Source organism: Myotis davidii, unplaced genomic scaffold, assembly GCF_000327345.1.
Source record: "Myotis davidii unplaced genomic scaffold, ASM32734v1 scaffold599, whole genome shotgun sequence".
Taxonomy (NCBI): Eukaryota; Metazoa; Chordata; class Mammalia; order Chiroptera; family Vespertilionidae; genus Myotis; species Myotis davidii.
The window spans coordinates 848,355-863,829 of record NW_006290772.1 but is presented as its reverse complement, the minus strand read 5'-3'; the positions used below and the strand labels follow the sequence as shown (position 1 = coordinate 863,829).

General features: G+C 51.0%; 1 protein-coding gene across 1 annotated transcript in view; it reads left to right on the top strand.

The window, feature by feature from the left end:
• Window positions 1–15,475, top strand: part of MAPK8IP3 (mitogen-activated protein kinase 8 interacting protein 3) — a 54,469-nt gene that overhangs the window by 10,870 nt on the left and 28,124 nt on the right. Inside the window, exons 2-6 of the mRNA XM_015564058.1 lie at window positions 5,852–5,972; window positions 8,591–8,661; window positions 8,928–9,019; window positions 13,013–13,036; window positions 13,877–13,881. Coding sequence (XP_015419544.1) covers window positions 5,852–5,972; window positions 8,591–8,661; window positions 8,928–9,019; window positions 13,013–13,036; window positions 13,877–13,881 — 313 coding nt within the window. The remainder of the gene's footprint in view (window positions 1–5,851; window positions 5,973–8,590; window positions 8,662–8,927; window positions 9,020–13,012; window positions 13,037–13,876; window positions 13,882–15,475) is intronic.

Here is a 15,475-nt window from a genome sequence, read left to right as displayed (position 1 = left end):
TATTTCCCAGGGCTCTCCTCTCTTTTTCCTACGCTGGAGGGATGGAAAATTTAGATCCACAGGAGCCAGGACATGAAAATGAGTGTGAAATAGACTACTTTCACATTAAACATATTGCACATGGAACCATTATGTGTATAGCAATCCCTTTCTTCCTTGTGTTGAAAGAGAACTTCAATTTGCAACTTCTTTTCCTCACTTATTTATTGAACTACCAACACAAAGCTCCTGCTTTATTCCCAGCTCCATCAACTATTCCTGGCAAGATAATTTTCAGTTCATGCAAAATCTATCTCCGAATTCATGCACCAGGTCTCTAGTTTTCTCATAAAAAGCGAAGATTTGTTTAGTCTTGGCCAGGCACTGTTCCTTCCCGTTAGTTATTCCTTATACTATTTGGTGCAGATTGCATTGCATATTCCATTACAGTGAAGTGACTAGCTTGCAATTTTGTTAACTAAAACTACCTTAATGAAATAATCTTTTTAAGAAGGCAAGAAAGAGGAGGCTTTCTTTTAAGCTGTAGAGCACCATATTGTGTTTGTAACATATTCTTAAACCTCAGAGCCCCTGAGGGTCCCTCCTCATCGGCCCTGTCTGCTACATTGCTGACCTCTGGGACCAAAGGACCAGCCCAATGGACAGCAGTGGTTCTCACCCCACTTGGCACCTGGGAGCGGGCAGGGCGGGAAAGGCTTGCCCAAGCCGGGGTCCTCGAGTCTGCTGGTAGTCCCTCGTGGGTTTCTTGGGACTTTTTGTTCATCTAGGGAGTTGCTTCCAGTGAGCACTCACACCCCTATTAGCTGGTAGTGCCTAGAGCAGTGGTTCTCAACCTCTGGCCCTTTAAATACAGTTCCTCGTGTTGTGACCCAACCATAACATTATTTTCGTTGCTACTTCATAACTGTAATGTTGCTACTGTTATGAATCATAATATAAATATCTGATATGCAGGATGGTCTCAGGCGACCCCTGTGAAAGGGTAGTTTGACCGCCAAAGGGGTCGCGACCCACTGGTTGAGAACCGCTGGCCTAAAGGATGGAAAGGGTGTTAGTTACCAAGGACTGAGCATTTCCCACCCTGTGGGCCTGTCTCTTCGGCTTCAGGATTCTACTCGGCCAAAGAATCACAAATGTTCTGTGCATCAACCCATCCACAGTGGGTTCCATCCCTAATGTTTCTTTGGCCTTTGGCCTTGAGGCTGTCAGATACACAGTTTACATAGTTGTTTCCTCTCTAGGTCAATGTCTTTATATTTCCTGATGCTGAAAGGCCTTAAAGTATCATAGAGCAGCGGTTCTCAACCTGTGGGTCGCGACCCCTTTGGGGGTCGAACGACCCTTTCACAGGGGTCGCCTAAGACCATCGGAAAACACATATATTATTACATATTGTTTTTGTGATTAATCACTATGCTTTAATTATGTTCAATTTGTAACAATGAAAATACATCCTGCATATCAGATATTTACATTACGATTCATAACAGTAGCAAAATTACAGTTAGGAAGTAGCAACGAAAATAATTTTATGGTTGGGGGTCACCACAACATGAGGAACTGTATTAAAGTGTCGCGGCATTAGAAAGGTTTAGAACCACTGTCATAGAGGCTTTCTGCATGTGACCTGGTTTGGGGCCAACTTCATGAAGACTATATAGGCATGCGGGTTGTTTTATGGTGTTCAAGGCTTTTTGGCAATGTCCCTATGTTGGATTTTTTAAAAATATATATTTTATTGATTTTCCACAGAGAGGAAGGGAGAGGGATAGACAGCCAGAAACATCGATCAGCCGCCTCCTGCACACCTTCTACTGGGGATGTGCCCACAATCAAGGTACATGCCCTTGACCGGAATCGAACCTGGGACCCCCTAGTCCACAGGCTGACGCTCTGAGCATCCACTGAGCCAGACCGGTTAGGGATATGTTGGATTTGAATGATCACCTATCAGGATGGATTTAGGAAAAGTCTGTCTGACCTTAAGAATCGGGGTGGGTTTTCTTACATTGTCTTTAGTTTGAAAATCTTTTTAGCTGACTCCCAAATACCAATCACAGGTAATATGATGAAATATAGATGGGGAAAATTCTAGTGAAATGGCACTAGCACCAAAGAAACCTTTTCATATAAAAACCTCAGTGGTATAGCTCAGAGGTAGGATAGTGATCAGTTTAAAGAAAGAATTTTCCTTCTGCCAGCCCCAGCTGCCCCGTCAAACAGCTCTTCACTGACTCAAGGTGAGTTTTCACCTCATCCCCTGTCTAGCTCTAAGCATTTCTCATCAAAAGCAGGGACCCCTTCCTAAGGACCAGAGAACTGGTGCTTTCTAAACATGCAAAATCCTTATTGAAAAAAAAAAAAAAAGTAGCCCTAGCCGGTTTGGCTCAGTGGATAGAGTGTCGACCTGCAGACTGAAAGGTCCCAGGTCGATTCCGGTCAAGGGCATGTACTTTGTTTGTGGGCACATCCCCAGTAGGGGGTGTGCAGGTGGCAGCTGATCGGTGTTTCTCTCTCATTGATGTTTCTAACTCTCTATCCCTCTCCCTTCCTCTCTCTGTAAAAAATCAATAAAATATATTAAAAATAAATTAATATGTAAGTGATTTAGGATGATTCTCAAGTTAATCTAGAAGAATAAACCAAGAAAATGTTGAAAAGGAGATTTAAGAGGGTGAATATATATCAGTTGTTAACAGATGCTGTAACTCATAAATAGACTGAAATATATATTAGAATTTAGCTTATAATAAAGGTGGCATTTCAAAGCAATGTGGAAAGGATGACTTGTTAAATAAGTAAATGGTACAGAAGTATTTGCAGCATATAAGACCAACAAATTTGTGAATAAGTATAATAAAGGTCCTTATAAGTCATTAAGGAAAATATGAACGTATGGTAGGAAATTGGACAAATAGCCTAATGAGCTGTCCACAAAGGAAGTATACATCTGGTCCTCAAATAATGTCCCTTTTTTTTTTCAAAGTTATTTTCTTTCTTTTTTTTTTTTTTTTAAATATATTTTTTTATTGATTTTTTACAGAGAGGAAGGGAGAGCGATAGAGTCAGAAACATCGATGAGAGAGAACCATCGATCAGTCGCCTCCTGCACATCCCCCACCGGGGATGTGCCGGCAACCCAGGTACATGCCCTTGACCGGAATCGAACCTGGGACCCGTCAGTCCGCAGGCCGACGCTCTATCCACTGAGCCAAACCGGTTTTGGCTCAAAGTTATTTTCTTATAACATTGATGAAATGCCTTAGGACTTAACTCTTTTTTTTTTTTAGATTCTTTATTGTTTAAAGTATTACATATGTCTCCTTTTCCCCTATTGACATCTCCCCGGCCACCGCCATCCCTCAGCACTTGTCCTCACTCCCCTAGTGTCCGTTCATTGGTTATGCTCATATGCATGCATACAAGTCCTTTGGTTGATCTCTTACCTCCCCTCTCCCACCCTCCCCTGCCTTCCCTCTGAAGTTTGATGATATGTCCAATGATTCTCTGTCTCTGGATCTATTTTTGTTCATCAGTTTCTGTTGTTGATTATATTCCACAAATGAGTGACATCATGTGATATTTATCTTTCTCCAACTGGCTTAACTCTTATTTATATCAATTAGCCTATGGTAAATGGCTTCATTCTATGTTATTTCACTTAAAGTCTCAGAACCTATTAACGATGTTATGTGAGAACTTATTGTATGTGACCAATAATTTTATGAAAAAAAAATGTTCAATATTACTAGTAATCACGGAACTGAAACTTAAGACAACTATGCTAGGCCATTTTCCCACCTGTCAGATTGACAGCGATGTTTAAGCTACATGGAGAGAGCTCTGGCTGGGAAAGGGGACCCCCACCTTGCGGGGCGTGGGAGTTGGGATACCCATCTCAAGAGTCAGCAGCAGTGTGCACCCACAGCCTTCGATAGTAGGAAGCCATTGGGCAGATGCACCAGTCGTAACTATAATAATGGACAATTTAAAGAAGAGTAGGCGATGGATTGAGTAAACCAAGCGCCATGCACACATGCTCACAGTGGAACACACACCTATAAAACATGGGAGTGGTGGAATGTGTTTCTTGACGTAGCAAGATGCTCTAATGAATGAGTGAGTAAATAAAGTCACAAATACTGTGTGCAAAGTGATCGCACATCTGCCCTGCACACTCATACACTCACGCTCACACACACACACCTGCAAGAATGTCACCCAGTTTTAACTGACTCGGATGCTAGCATTTTTTTAAATTTTAAAATACTCTCCTTTTTATTTAACACTCCCATCTGATTTTTCTATAAAAGCATATGTTGTTTATGCCATTCTTCTAATTTTTTTTAAGTAATAGGAATTAAAATTGCTCAATTAAAAAAAAAAATCCTTACCAGTCAATTAAGAGCATTTGCTCATTCTGCATATGTTGGTTGAATCCACAATCAATCAAAACTACTTATTTTTACTTTTTGTACAGCTGCCCCACTTTGTGTGTTTTCCTGGCTGTGGGCATTTATATTTTCTTCATTGTACTTAAAGTGCATGTGATGTTATTAATACCGTCTTTCTGTCTAAAGTCAATCCCCCCCCCGCCCCCTTCCTCTGGGATTGCCACCCTCTCAAGAGTCTCTGCAAGAGGAAGCCACCCTCCAATCAGGGCCACTGCCTCCCCACCCCCGAGTTTCCAGCACAAAGACCTTTGAGTAGCTGCTGTAGGAAGAAGCATCTCGGGCCTGGTGTGTGGGGGCGAGGGGGAGACGGGTGCAGTTATGGTAAGCACAGCCATGGCCACCACAACTTAATCGACATTTCCAGATACCCCACACCAGAAATCGACAATCAGTTTCGTATTGCCGTCTCCTGAGAAACTCTGTCTTAATGCAGCTGACACTTGTTCTCACTACAAATGAAATTTCTCAATAGTCCTTTCTTCTACTCAGTAATGTTGAGGAGTTAACAGCTCCCCCTCGAGGCTGTGGTAGGAGTTACAGCTGGTGGCGTCTGTGGCAGCCAGTGCCCATCCCTCCCCCTCCAGAGCCTGGCTTCACAAGCCGCTTTCAGTGTCAAGGTAGCTCCTGTAACTTTTCAAGAGGGTCTTTTATTTTTCAGAGAGCTTTCCTTTCATTTGGTTTGGTAATAATTTTGCTCAGAAACTTAGCACAAGGACCAGCTACATTTGTAGGGCCCAGTGCAAAAATGGAAATGTAGGGCCCCTTGTTAAAAAATGATTAGGTGTTCCAGGCACACTCTCCCTCTGGGAGCACACCCGTGCCTTTCCCTCCCCCCTCTTCTTCCTCCACAGGCCTGCATCTCCTAAACTCTAAGGTCCCATGAGACTTGCAACCTGGGGAGCAGTGGGCAGTGGCAGCTCGTCCTGGGCTCACACCCTGAACCTGTCCCCAAGTCCCCCTTTTCTCTGACTGTCTGGAGAGCCACAGCAGCCCTGCCTACTCTTCTCTCCTGTTGCTCCTTCTATCCTAAGCCCTTCCTTGTTTCACTGTCCCCAGCTTTAGTAAATGTACTCTCAAAAAAAATAAGAGTTCCAAAATTAAACCAAGAGTGGGGCCTTCTAAATTCAGGGCCTTGTGTGACTTCCTGGATAGTTGGTTACAGCGTTATTCACTCCTCCTGCCCCTGATGTCACACGTGGTCTGGGTCAAGGTTGCCCGAAGAGGGTGGCAGGTAATGTGACACGAGGGAAGCAGGTTCTATATCGGGGAGCCCTGCATTCTAGCCCTGAGCCTGGTCTTTCACTTTGGTCCTTGAAGCCTGCGGCCCTTCTGTGAGGGGCTGCTGTCATCTGACCATCCCACATTTATGATGCCTGCTCTTTCCCGTCCACCTGTAGAAATTCATCGAGTTTGAAGATGCCTTGGAACAAGAGAAGAAAGAGCTACAAATCCAGGTGGAACACTACGAGTTTCAGACCCGTCAGCTGGAACTGAAGGCCAAAAACTATGCAGATCAGAGTAAGTAGCAGCCTGAGCTTGAAATTGCATTGTTTCCAGACCTACTCTAGCTGAACAGGATGTTGAGAGCCTTTGATGAGAGAGAGAGAGAGAGAGAGAGAGAGAGAGAGAGAGAGAGAGAGAGAACCCATTGGTAGCCTTATTTATTTTCACTGTGACCCCCTCAGCCATTATACTGCTATGTATTTCTGTAATCAGACTCTAATTCTTTGTGGAAAATAACAAATATTTAAGGCCCCTTTGATGACATAGCACTTTTACATATACTGCAGTCTGACCCTAAATTAACACCCTGTGATCCTACCTGCCCTGTGGATCCTCGATTCTATGTGTGCTGTGTGCTGCAGTCTGTAGCCACTTTAATCTCTTCCAAGGATGTCTAAGGTGTTACTCCACGTTGTGCAAATACCCCACTGCTCCTCCAAGCGTGGTCCCCTGGCCAGCAGTGCGAGCATCACCTGGAATATTAGGAGTGCAGACTCCGAGGCCCCCCCCGTCAGGTGAGGAATGGCCTCGACACTACAGCCTTCTCTGCACACCACTGAGGAGAGATTGCTGCTTTGTGACCTGAAAGCTGGGCCTGATGATGCAGCCCCTGTCATGACAGTTGCTGGGCCGGGCGTGCAGCTGACCGAGGCGCCTGTAGGAACACCCTGCTCCTTGCAGGGAGAGGCAGAGAAAGGGTTTGTGACTGTTTTTGTGGTAAGAACTATTCCTTTAATTTTCGGAAGTCTTTGTTTAAACTGTACTGTGAAAGTTAAGATGATTGGTGTGATTTCAGTTCCCTGTAGTTAGAGGTTTTGATTATTGAGACCTACTTTGCTGCTTTACCTAGTTCCCTTGGGTGGCAGGAGCTTTCATTTCTCTGGAAATTTCAGATAAAATCGGGAAGAAAAATGGTTGGGTGTGTTGGATCTATCCCTATCCCAAACCAAGACTTGAAGGCCAGTACGGCATGGTGTGTTGGTGAGTTCTGGACAACCAGCAGGCTGTGGCTACATATACGTGCAAGCATGCTTATATTTGCAAACTGGAAGCCGACCAGAGGCCCAGTTGAGGCATGCATAGGTAAGCCTTTCTATAGGTACACAGACTCCTTAACAGTCCCTTTACCTAGAATACTTTTCATATGTGAAACCTTTTCAGCTCTTATTAGACGGAAAACATGTAAACTCCAAATTCAGGCTGAAGTTGTTCATTTGGTTAGCACCACAAGTGAAGGCCAGAGGAGAGAGGACACGCCTCCGGGTTCCTTCAGCCGGGCAGTGGCCTACACACCTGCCCCAGCGGAGGGCTTAGCCGAGGTCCTGGGGCTCTGATCCCTAAGTCCTTTTCAGGGTCTTGTGCGCCGACAGGCAGCCCCCGCCCCCACGGCTGGAGCGGAGGCCAGTGGCCTTCCTCTGGCAGGGATTCTATGTGTGCTGTGTGCTGTGTGCTGTGTGCTGCAGCCTGTAGGTACTTAGAGCTCTTCCAGGGATAACTAAGCTGTTACTCCGCTTTGTGCAAATACCCCACTGCTCCTGCAAGTGTGGTCCCTTGGCCAGCAGTGTCAGCATCACCTGGAATTTTAGAAGTGTAGCCTCTGAGGCCCCACCTGTCAGGTGGAGAGTGACCTTGACCCTGTAGCCTCCAAGGACACTGCTAGGAAAGCCACACCAGGAATCATGGAACAAGAGCCTACGGACTGAATGAGATGTTGAGTAGTGTGTTGGATCAGTTTACAGCAGGCAGCAGGAAGTGGGGCAGGTAGAGAAGCTCACACACGGAGGACTGGGCGGGTGCCGGGAGGACCGCCACATGAGTCCTGGCCCATGACTGTCCCGTGTCCTGTCCCTGGCTCTGCACACCAGCTGTCGCCTGTTGGTGGGATTGCCAGGACAGGGTTGAAGTTTGAACAAAGGACCACAGACAGAAGGTATTCGAGTCCAGTGGCTCACTTGCTCTGTTGCTGAGATGCAGGGGTGCGGTCCCCGCTGCCACTGTAGCTCCCAGTGAGGCCTTGGAGCAGTCAGGCGGCAGAGCATGCAGCCAGAGGGGACCATCCCGCATGTCACGTCACAGGGGCTTCCAGTTCAGGGTGACACAGCTGGCAGCCTGAAGGTGGTATAATCATGACTTGGTTTTCTAGCCCTCGGTACATGCGTGCAAGGGACACTTGTGTGTCTGTCACGTGTCTCAGGTGTTGTTTTGCTCTTTGACACATCTTAGAGGTTACTCACCTAGGGATTCTGCCTCTTTCCACAAGCCACTTGCTCACTTTTGGTCGACACTTGACACATCCTGTGAGGTTGCCTGCACCTTCAGAAGCTGCGATGTAATTTAAGCTTAGATAGTAACATGCTCTGTGCGTGTTAGCGTCCCGCATCTTTCTTTAGCAGAACCGAATAGCCTCACATCACACAGCACATACAGTACACACGTCCCAGACGACTCAGAGTCTGGGTGCTGCCATCCCAGCAGAGTCCCTCCTGCTCACGCTCCTGAGCTTCAGGTGGCAGCGGCCTGCACCGGCATGGGGTGGTCCTGGAACCCTACACCCACCGCCCAGTAAGTCCAGCACAGCACGGAGTTGTGAGAATTGGGTTGTGCGGTTGACAAACAACAGTTGTGTTTTCCAGTTTGCCGGTTGGAGGAGCGGGAGTCAGAAATGAAGAAGGAGTACAACGCTTTGCACCAACGACACACAGAGGTAGGTGTCCAGCCATGACCAGCGTCAGCATCCAGCCCACACAGGCCAGGCACTGTGGTGGCCGCTCACCTTGGCTTGCCTCCTGGTGACGCTGTCACCTGGTGTTCTGCTGTCAAGCCGGAAAGCTCAGGCTGGTCGGACTCCATTTTCCTGAGTTCTGTCATTGTCTCCATCAGAGCACAGCAAGTTGAGAACAGCTTAGAGAGGGGAGTCAGAGAGGCCTTGGTCAGCAGGCATCACTCACGCACCTGTGTCCTTCTCCACAGATGATACAGACCTACGTGGAGCACATCGAGAGGTCCAAGATGCAGCAAGTTGGGGGGAACAGCCAGACCGAGAGCAGCCTGCCCGGGCGGAGGTAGGCAGGGCCGGAGCCTGCAGAGCCCAGTGGCCCCTTTTCCCATCCTGTGGACTCAGGAGGAGGGTTGTCTGGTCGGAGTGTGTGGTTAAGCTAAGAATGCGTGCTGAGATTCTCCCAGGCGCCAGAGCAGGGTGAGGGATGTGGGGGGGCCTGTGCTGGCTCATGTGGAGTCATGAACGCCCGGGGGAAATGTTATGCAGTCCCTCCTGATACTTGCAGATTCCGTGTTTGTGGATTCGCCTACTCACTAAAACGTACTTGTAGACTCAGTATCAACACTTGCAGTCACTTGCAGACATGCACAGAGCAGTGAAAAGTGAGTCACCCAACACGCACAGTGCCCGCTCCAGTCAGACAGGGTGTCACTTCCTGCTTGTCTCAGCCTCATGCAGAGATGCCAGAGGATGGAGACATCGGGTGCAGTGTTGTACAAGGCACTTGGGGTCTGGACCTTGAGCGGGACTTGAAGCCCAGCTCTGAACCTGTTCATGGGACAGCTTTAGGTCGCCAAACACGTCTGCACCTCATTTTCTCCTTTTTTTTTTTTTTTTAAATATATTTTATTGATTTTTTACAGAGAGGAAAGGAGAGAGATAGAGAGTTAGAAACATCGATGAGAGAGAAACATCGATCAGCTGCCTCCTGCACACTCCCCACTGGGGAAGTGCGCGCAACCCAGGTACATGCCCCTGACCGGAATCGAACCTGGGACCCTTCAGTCCCCAGGCCGACGCTCTATCCACTGAGCCAAACCGGTTCCGGCCATTTTCTCTTTTTAAAAATAAAGCAAATAGAGTCTACTAGGATGAGTTAGGAATTCCGATTCTAATCTACTAGAGGCCTGGTGCACAAAATTCGTGCAAGGGGCTCAGCCCCCGCTGCTGCAGCAGCTGCCTCTACCTTGGCCCCCGCTGCCGCAGCTTCATCCAGAAGGACGTCTGGTCTAATTAGCATATTATGCTTTTATTATTATAGATGTGAGCTGTGTATCTGTATATGCACCTGCTTCTCTGGGATTAACAGTTCAGGGTTCACTAATTCAGTGTTCGTGGTGACTTTGTAAAACAGATCCACTGAGGATCATGAGAATCGACTGTATGTGGGTGGGGAAGGGGTGGGGGGACACTTCAGTGACTGCCAGATGGAGCCATACTCCTGCTGCTGGGCAGAGCAGCGCCAATGCCAGCAGACTCAAGAGGCCCTGGCTCGTCTGAGCTTAGGAGCTCAGTGTTGGTTCCTTAGGGGGGTGGGGAGAGACCTGCAGGGGCCCGGCTCCTTCTCTGTCTTCTGTTCCCTGTGGTCAGATAAACCAGACCACAGCCCCCCAGGGAGCTGCTTGTCAGAGATCTCCAGGGTGTTGCCAGCTTGAGGGAGTTGGCCCATGAGAGACCAGAGTTGTTGACCTGGGACGAGGAGGTTGGTACCATTGTTCCAAGTCTCCAACAGGCAGGAGGATGGGCCGAGGTGGGAATCCCAGGCCCCACAAATTGTGCTCAGCCATTGGTCCGTTTCCAGCCGTGGCCCCTTGTTCCTGCAGGCAAAAGCCTACAGCCCTAGTCAGGTCACATATACGCCTTGTTGGCTACAGAAGTTTTCTTGTCCGGCCTCCACCAAGGATTACGTCTGTAAACAAGCAGACTCGGGTCCTTCCTCTGTGGGCGTCCTCAGTTACTCTCTGGGTCATTGTGGGCACAGCTATTGTGTTTCTGTACTGGAGTCTTCAGATGTGAAAACAGAAGTATGTAGTGTGTGTGTGAGCCTAGTGGGGCCTGGGGGGGGTGGCCGTCGAGGGGTGCCCAGCATGGTGCGAGACAGTTGTGCAGGGCAGTCTGAGCTGGGGCATCTCCAGTGCGCACTGGGCACCTGGCCAGTCCAGAGCTGCAGCATTCTGGAGCCTTGAGGCCGTTTCCCCACCAGCTTTCTGCAAGGCAGGAGCCACGGAGGTGTGACCTCTGAACTCAGGACTTAGAGGCCATGAGCATCTACGGTCCTCGGTCACAGTGGGCAGCACTCTGGGCCCAGGGTCACTACAGAAATAGATATTCTTGGAACCTCGGGACGGTGTAGGCTCAGCCTAAAGCAGAAGCTGCCCAGGCTCCACAGCTGGGCCCTGAGGTCCAGCCATCATCGGGGCCAGATCTGACCTCTCGTGCCTCCTCTGCGTGGAAGAGGTGCCGTGGTTGCAGGGTGGCTGTGCTTTCTGTGGAAGTCTCATGTGGTGGAGGCAGGACCTTGTCTGGGGACCTGCTATCAGTGTGTCGTGTGGCCCATGCCCTGAGCAGAGTCTGACGAGTGTGGCTCTGACCCTCCAGCTTCCTTGCTTCCCAGAGTTATGGGAAGTCAGCAGCCCCCTCCCTAGGGAAGCCCCAGCCCCGTGGCGGGCACTGTCCTTTGGACATGCATGGGTGGCTCGCAGCGTCCCCTCTGAAGCCCCTCAGCAGCTCTTGAAGGCTGTGTTGGAGCTCTTCCCCCCAGGTAATTAGAACAGCTGGTCATAGAAACCCCTCAACCTGTTTCATATGGCAGGTCTTTGGGTCTCTTCTGTCCATGCGGCCAGTTCAGATCCTGCTGCCGGGCCATGGCTGCTTGTAACTCTGGGCGAGCGGGGCCTTCGGAGCCCAGAGTAGAGAGCAACGCCTGTGGGGTTAGTGCACGTGGGCCTACGGGCGCCCCTTCATTTGTAAAACAGACCCACTGCAGTCCTGGAGAGGTTGAGGCTCTGGCCCAGACTGCTGCCCGCCTTGTCTCGATCTGATCTGCCAGGTGGGGATCGCTGGGGCCCAGATGTGCCCATTGATGGCTGTCACCTCCAGCCCTCGGCACTCTGTGTTAATAGACTTTCCCGAGCCAGAGTTGCCACCATGGCAGAGAGATGCCTGCCACAGCAAGCAGGGACCTGGGGCTGCCAGCCACAGTCCTGCTGAGGTCCCTTCACTGCGGAGAAGGGCGTGCTCCTGTGGGGGAGCAGGAAGCAGAGGGGTGGGGCCATGCATTGGGGCGCCCGTTGCCCTGCCAGCCAGGTGGAGGCATTTAGCTTCACCACCAGCCTGCGGTTGGTTGGCCCGGGGTTGCTGCAATAGTTGTAGGGGCTCCCGCCTTCCCTGCAGCCTCTTCTCCGTGGCCCAGACACTTGCTGGGAGCCAGATGTTCTGAGGGACATCATGTGTGTCTGCCTTTGCCCCTGGACCTGTTTCCAGGTGAACAGACCTGGATGGCAGCCACCGCCTTGTGTTCTTAGAAAGAGCACCGGTGGCCATAGGGGAAGCCGGAGCCTCTGTCACAGTGCTGGCTGCTGGCCTTTGTAGGGCTCAGGGTCAGACATCCTCTGTGACTGTGCTGCTGCATTGATGGGTTAAGGGAAGGCCCTGCCTGTCGCCCTGGACCCCTCTTCTCTGGGGTATAGCCTCTCCTGCTGCGACCCCGGAATCTTTTAGTGACACACGTGTATGTCCACCCAGGTTCTTCATTCAGACTCTCCAGCTCCCACCATAGGGCTCATCCTTAGTGCTGGGGAGCTCTGGTCGCCCCTGTCCCCAGGCAGGCATTTTCCTTCACTCCTGGCTTGTGTGTCTTTAAAACAAAACCCAGTGTGTGCTTGAAACACCTGGTTCGGCCCATGGACGTAGGCGTGTGTGGCTGTGTGCTCCGTCCCTGCATGCCGAGTACACACGTGTGCTGAGCCATCTGGAGAGGACACGTGCCCACCGCCCTGTGCCGACTACATGTGTGACCTGCTGCACAGGCCTCGTTTGGGCCTTTATCCACGCTGAGGGTCATGTGTCTGTGTGTCACGTGTCTGTTGCATGTAGATAGGTGCGTGTTTCGGCATCTGTCTCTGGAGCATAGAGTGGGTGCCTGTGTCATCGCACATGTACTCTGTGTGAGCAGATGTGCGACTGGAGCTCCCTGATGTTCTAACGCTGTCTTCTTGTCTTGTTCTCTGTGCTGTCACTGCTGTCTGCTGGCCCTGTGTCTGTCGCTGTCCCACAGTCCTCGTCAGTCGTGGAGGAAAAGGTAAAGCCTGTGCAGTGTTCACGCTGTCGTGCCAGGCGCTTGGGGGCCCCTGGGGTCGGGAGAGTTTGTAATTAAGATGCTGGTGGTTCTTAATGATAAGCACAGGAGGTTCGTGGGTCCCCTCGACACTTGCTGCAGCACTGTTACAGACCACAGCCTCCTGACGGGGCGTTTATAGGGCCACGACACTGAGGAGGCAGCTGGTTGGCCCAAGGTCCTCGAGACAGCCCCAGAGTAGATACTGGCACCGAGACTCCACTCAGCAAACATCCACTCATCCACAGATGGGGCTGTGCATCCAAAGCCCAGGGCTGGCATTGCCGTGGTAGGTAGTCGGTGGGGTGGAGACCCTGGGCTCTGGTGTCAGAGCCCTGGGCCCAGAGCCAGGGGCGTGAGTATGACCCCTCGGATAGCGTGACGCCCTTGGGCTACAGCCTCTGAAGTGGACAAGCATAGGCATCCCGAGGGCGCTGCAGGGATGTAATGAGAGGACACACTGGCCAAGCTTCACATCGGGCTCTGGCCGCAGTCAGCAATGCTGCAAGTGCTAACCTGGCTCAGAGCCATTTGCGATTCTGTGGGGAACAGCAAGGAGATGATCAGACAGAATTCCTGGTGATGATTTCTGTCGGGGGAGAGTGGCTGTCTGTCTCTGGATACAGTGTGTGTCTGCACAAAGAGCTATGGAAGCAGGTGATGGACAAGTGTTCCCTGTCCTTTAAAGCAAGATGCTCACACTCTGTCCCTGCTGCCACCCTGTAGCATCTGGTGACAGCCAGGGTTGAACTTGTCTGGGACCAAAGGACCCGTTGTGTACATTTCACCCAAGGTCAGAGCCAGCAGGAGAGGGGCCCCAAGAAGGAAAAGTGGGCAAAGGACAGGCTGGGAGCCCCTGAGGGAGCAGATGGAAGTTGCAGCCCATCCTCACCTGGCCTCGCCCCTCCAGGGCTGTGCAGAGCATGTGGCCAAGGCTGCCTTCCCAGGTGCCTCAGGCTGAGCTATGGGCCTCTGAGATCTTGGTGGATCTGCAGACTCAGACCTTCCCAACTTAACGTCGTCCTTAGGATCTGAGTTTTTCAGCCTCCTCTATGACAGGTGATGAGGGCTGTGTGCAGTACCTCCTGAGAGGCCTAGGCCCTGAGCGTGCCCCTCTGCATGACTCCCACAGGCATCGATGGCCCAGCCCCTTGGGAGCACACTGCTCCTCTGGCTCTGTCCCTGCCCCCGTGGTACTGCCAGGTCCCTGCGGGTCCAGGGAGCCTGCTCTGCAGGAAGCAGCATCTTCCTGAACAGGACAGGAGCCAGGCAGGGAGGGGACGGCAGCATGCGCCTCACGAGCTCTGTGTTTCTCCCTGCATCGGGCCCAGCCAGAGAGACCCCTGCCCAGAGTTGGACTTCATGAGGCCGTCTCCCCGGACATAGTCAGTTCTGGTCAACGGGGCTGCTCTGCTCCCCTCCTCACTTGCATCTGCCAGGCACCACCGAGAAGCCGTCATCTCTCTCCAGAACAGTCCAGCCTCTGGACCCAGCATCTTGGACCCCTTAGGAAGCCCCCCCCACCCCCATCCCTCCAGCCTCTGTCTCTGGGGATTGAGCTCTGAGCATGAGAGGCTGTGGTTTGAGGGACTGCAATGCTGGGCCTAAACAGCTCTGAGCAGCGTGGGCTCTGTGGATGACAGTCCCTGGGGGCAGTGTGTCTGTCCTGGGGCAGCGTGGGAGCTGGCCTTGTCTCCATTACCTGGTGCCTGACGTGGAGCTCCCGTGGAGGAGGGTTTCTGCCCTCACTGGTTCTAAGGCCCACGTAGCATCTTCTCACAGACAAGCCCACGTCAGGCTTTGAGCTTCACGCTACAAGTCCAGACTACCAGACACACCCTTTCCTAGTGTAGCTTTGAAAACCCCTCTCTGGTGCCAGTGCTCCATGACAGCGGGGCATGGCACCGAGCCAGAGAAGGGTGCCCAGGGGACTGCGAGGGGTGACCCAGCAGAAGGGCAGGGCTCTCTTCCTCTGTACTTTGTTCAAGCACTTTTTCCAGTGAGTCCTCATGAAAGGACAAAGGGGTGGGGGAGGGGCCAAATAACAGGGAACAGGGGCAGCAAGAGTTGTTTTTTTCTAACTGGCCCCATGATGTGAGTCTGGGCTCATAAGGAGATCGTCATTGTAACAGTTGCCACTCCCAGGAACCGTCAGTGCTGGCCATGATGCTGAAGGGCCCTTCGCTGGTACTGCTGTGGGGTGTCTTAGTATACATAGCAGATGTCTAAAATCTAAAGAACTAAACATGATAAGTCACAGTGGACAGGAAAGTATTCTGTGGGATCACAGTGAAGCAGAGATTCCCTGAATATGCAAATACCTGGATTAAAGAGTGGCTGTGGATAGGAGGGGCAGGAGCTGTGATGGGCTTCCCAGAAGACCACTCCCTGCCCACCGCGGGC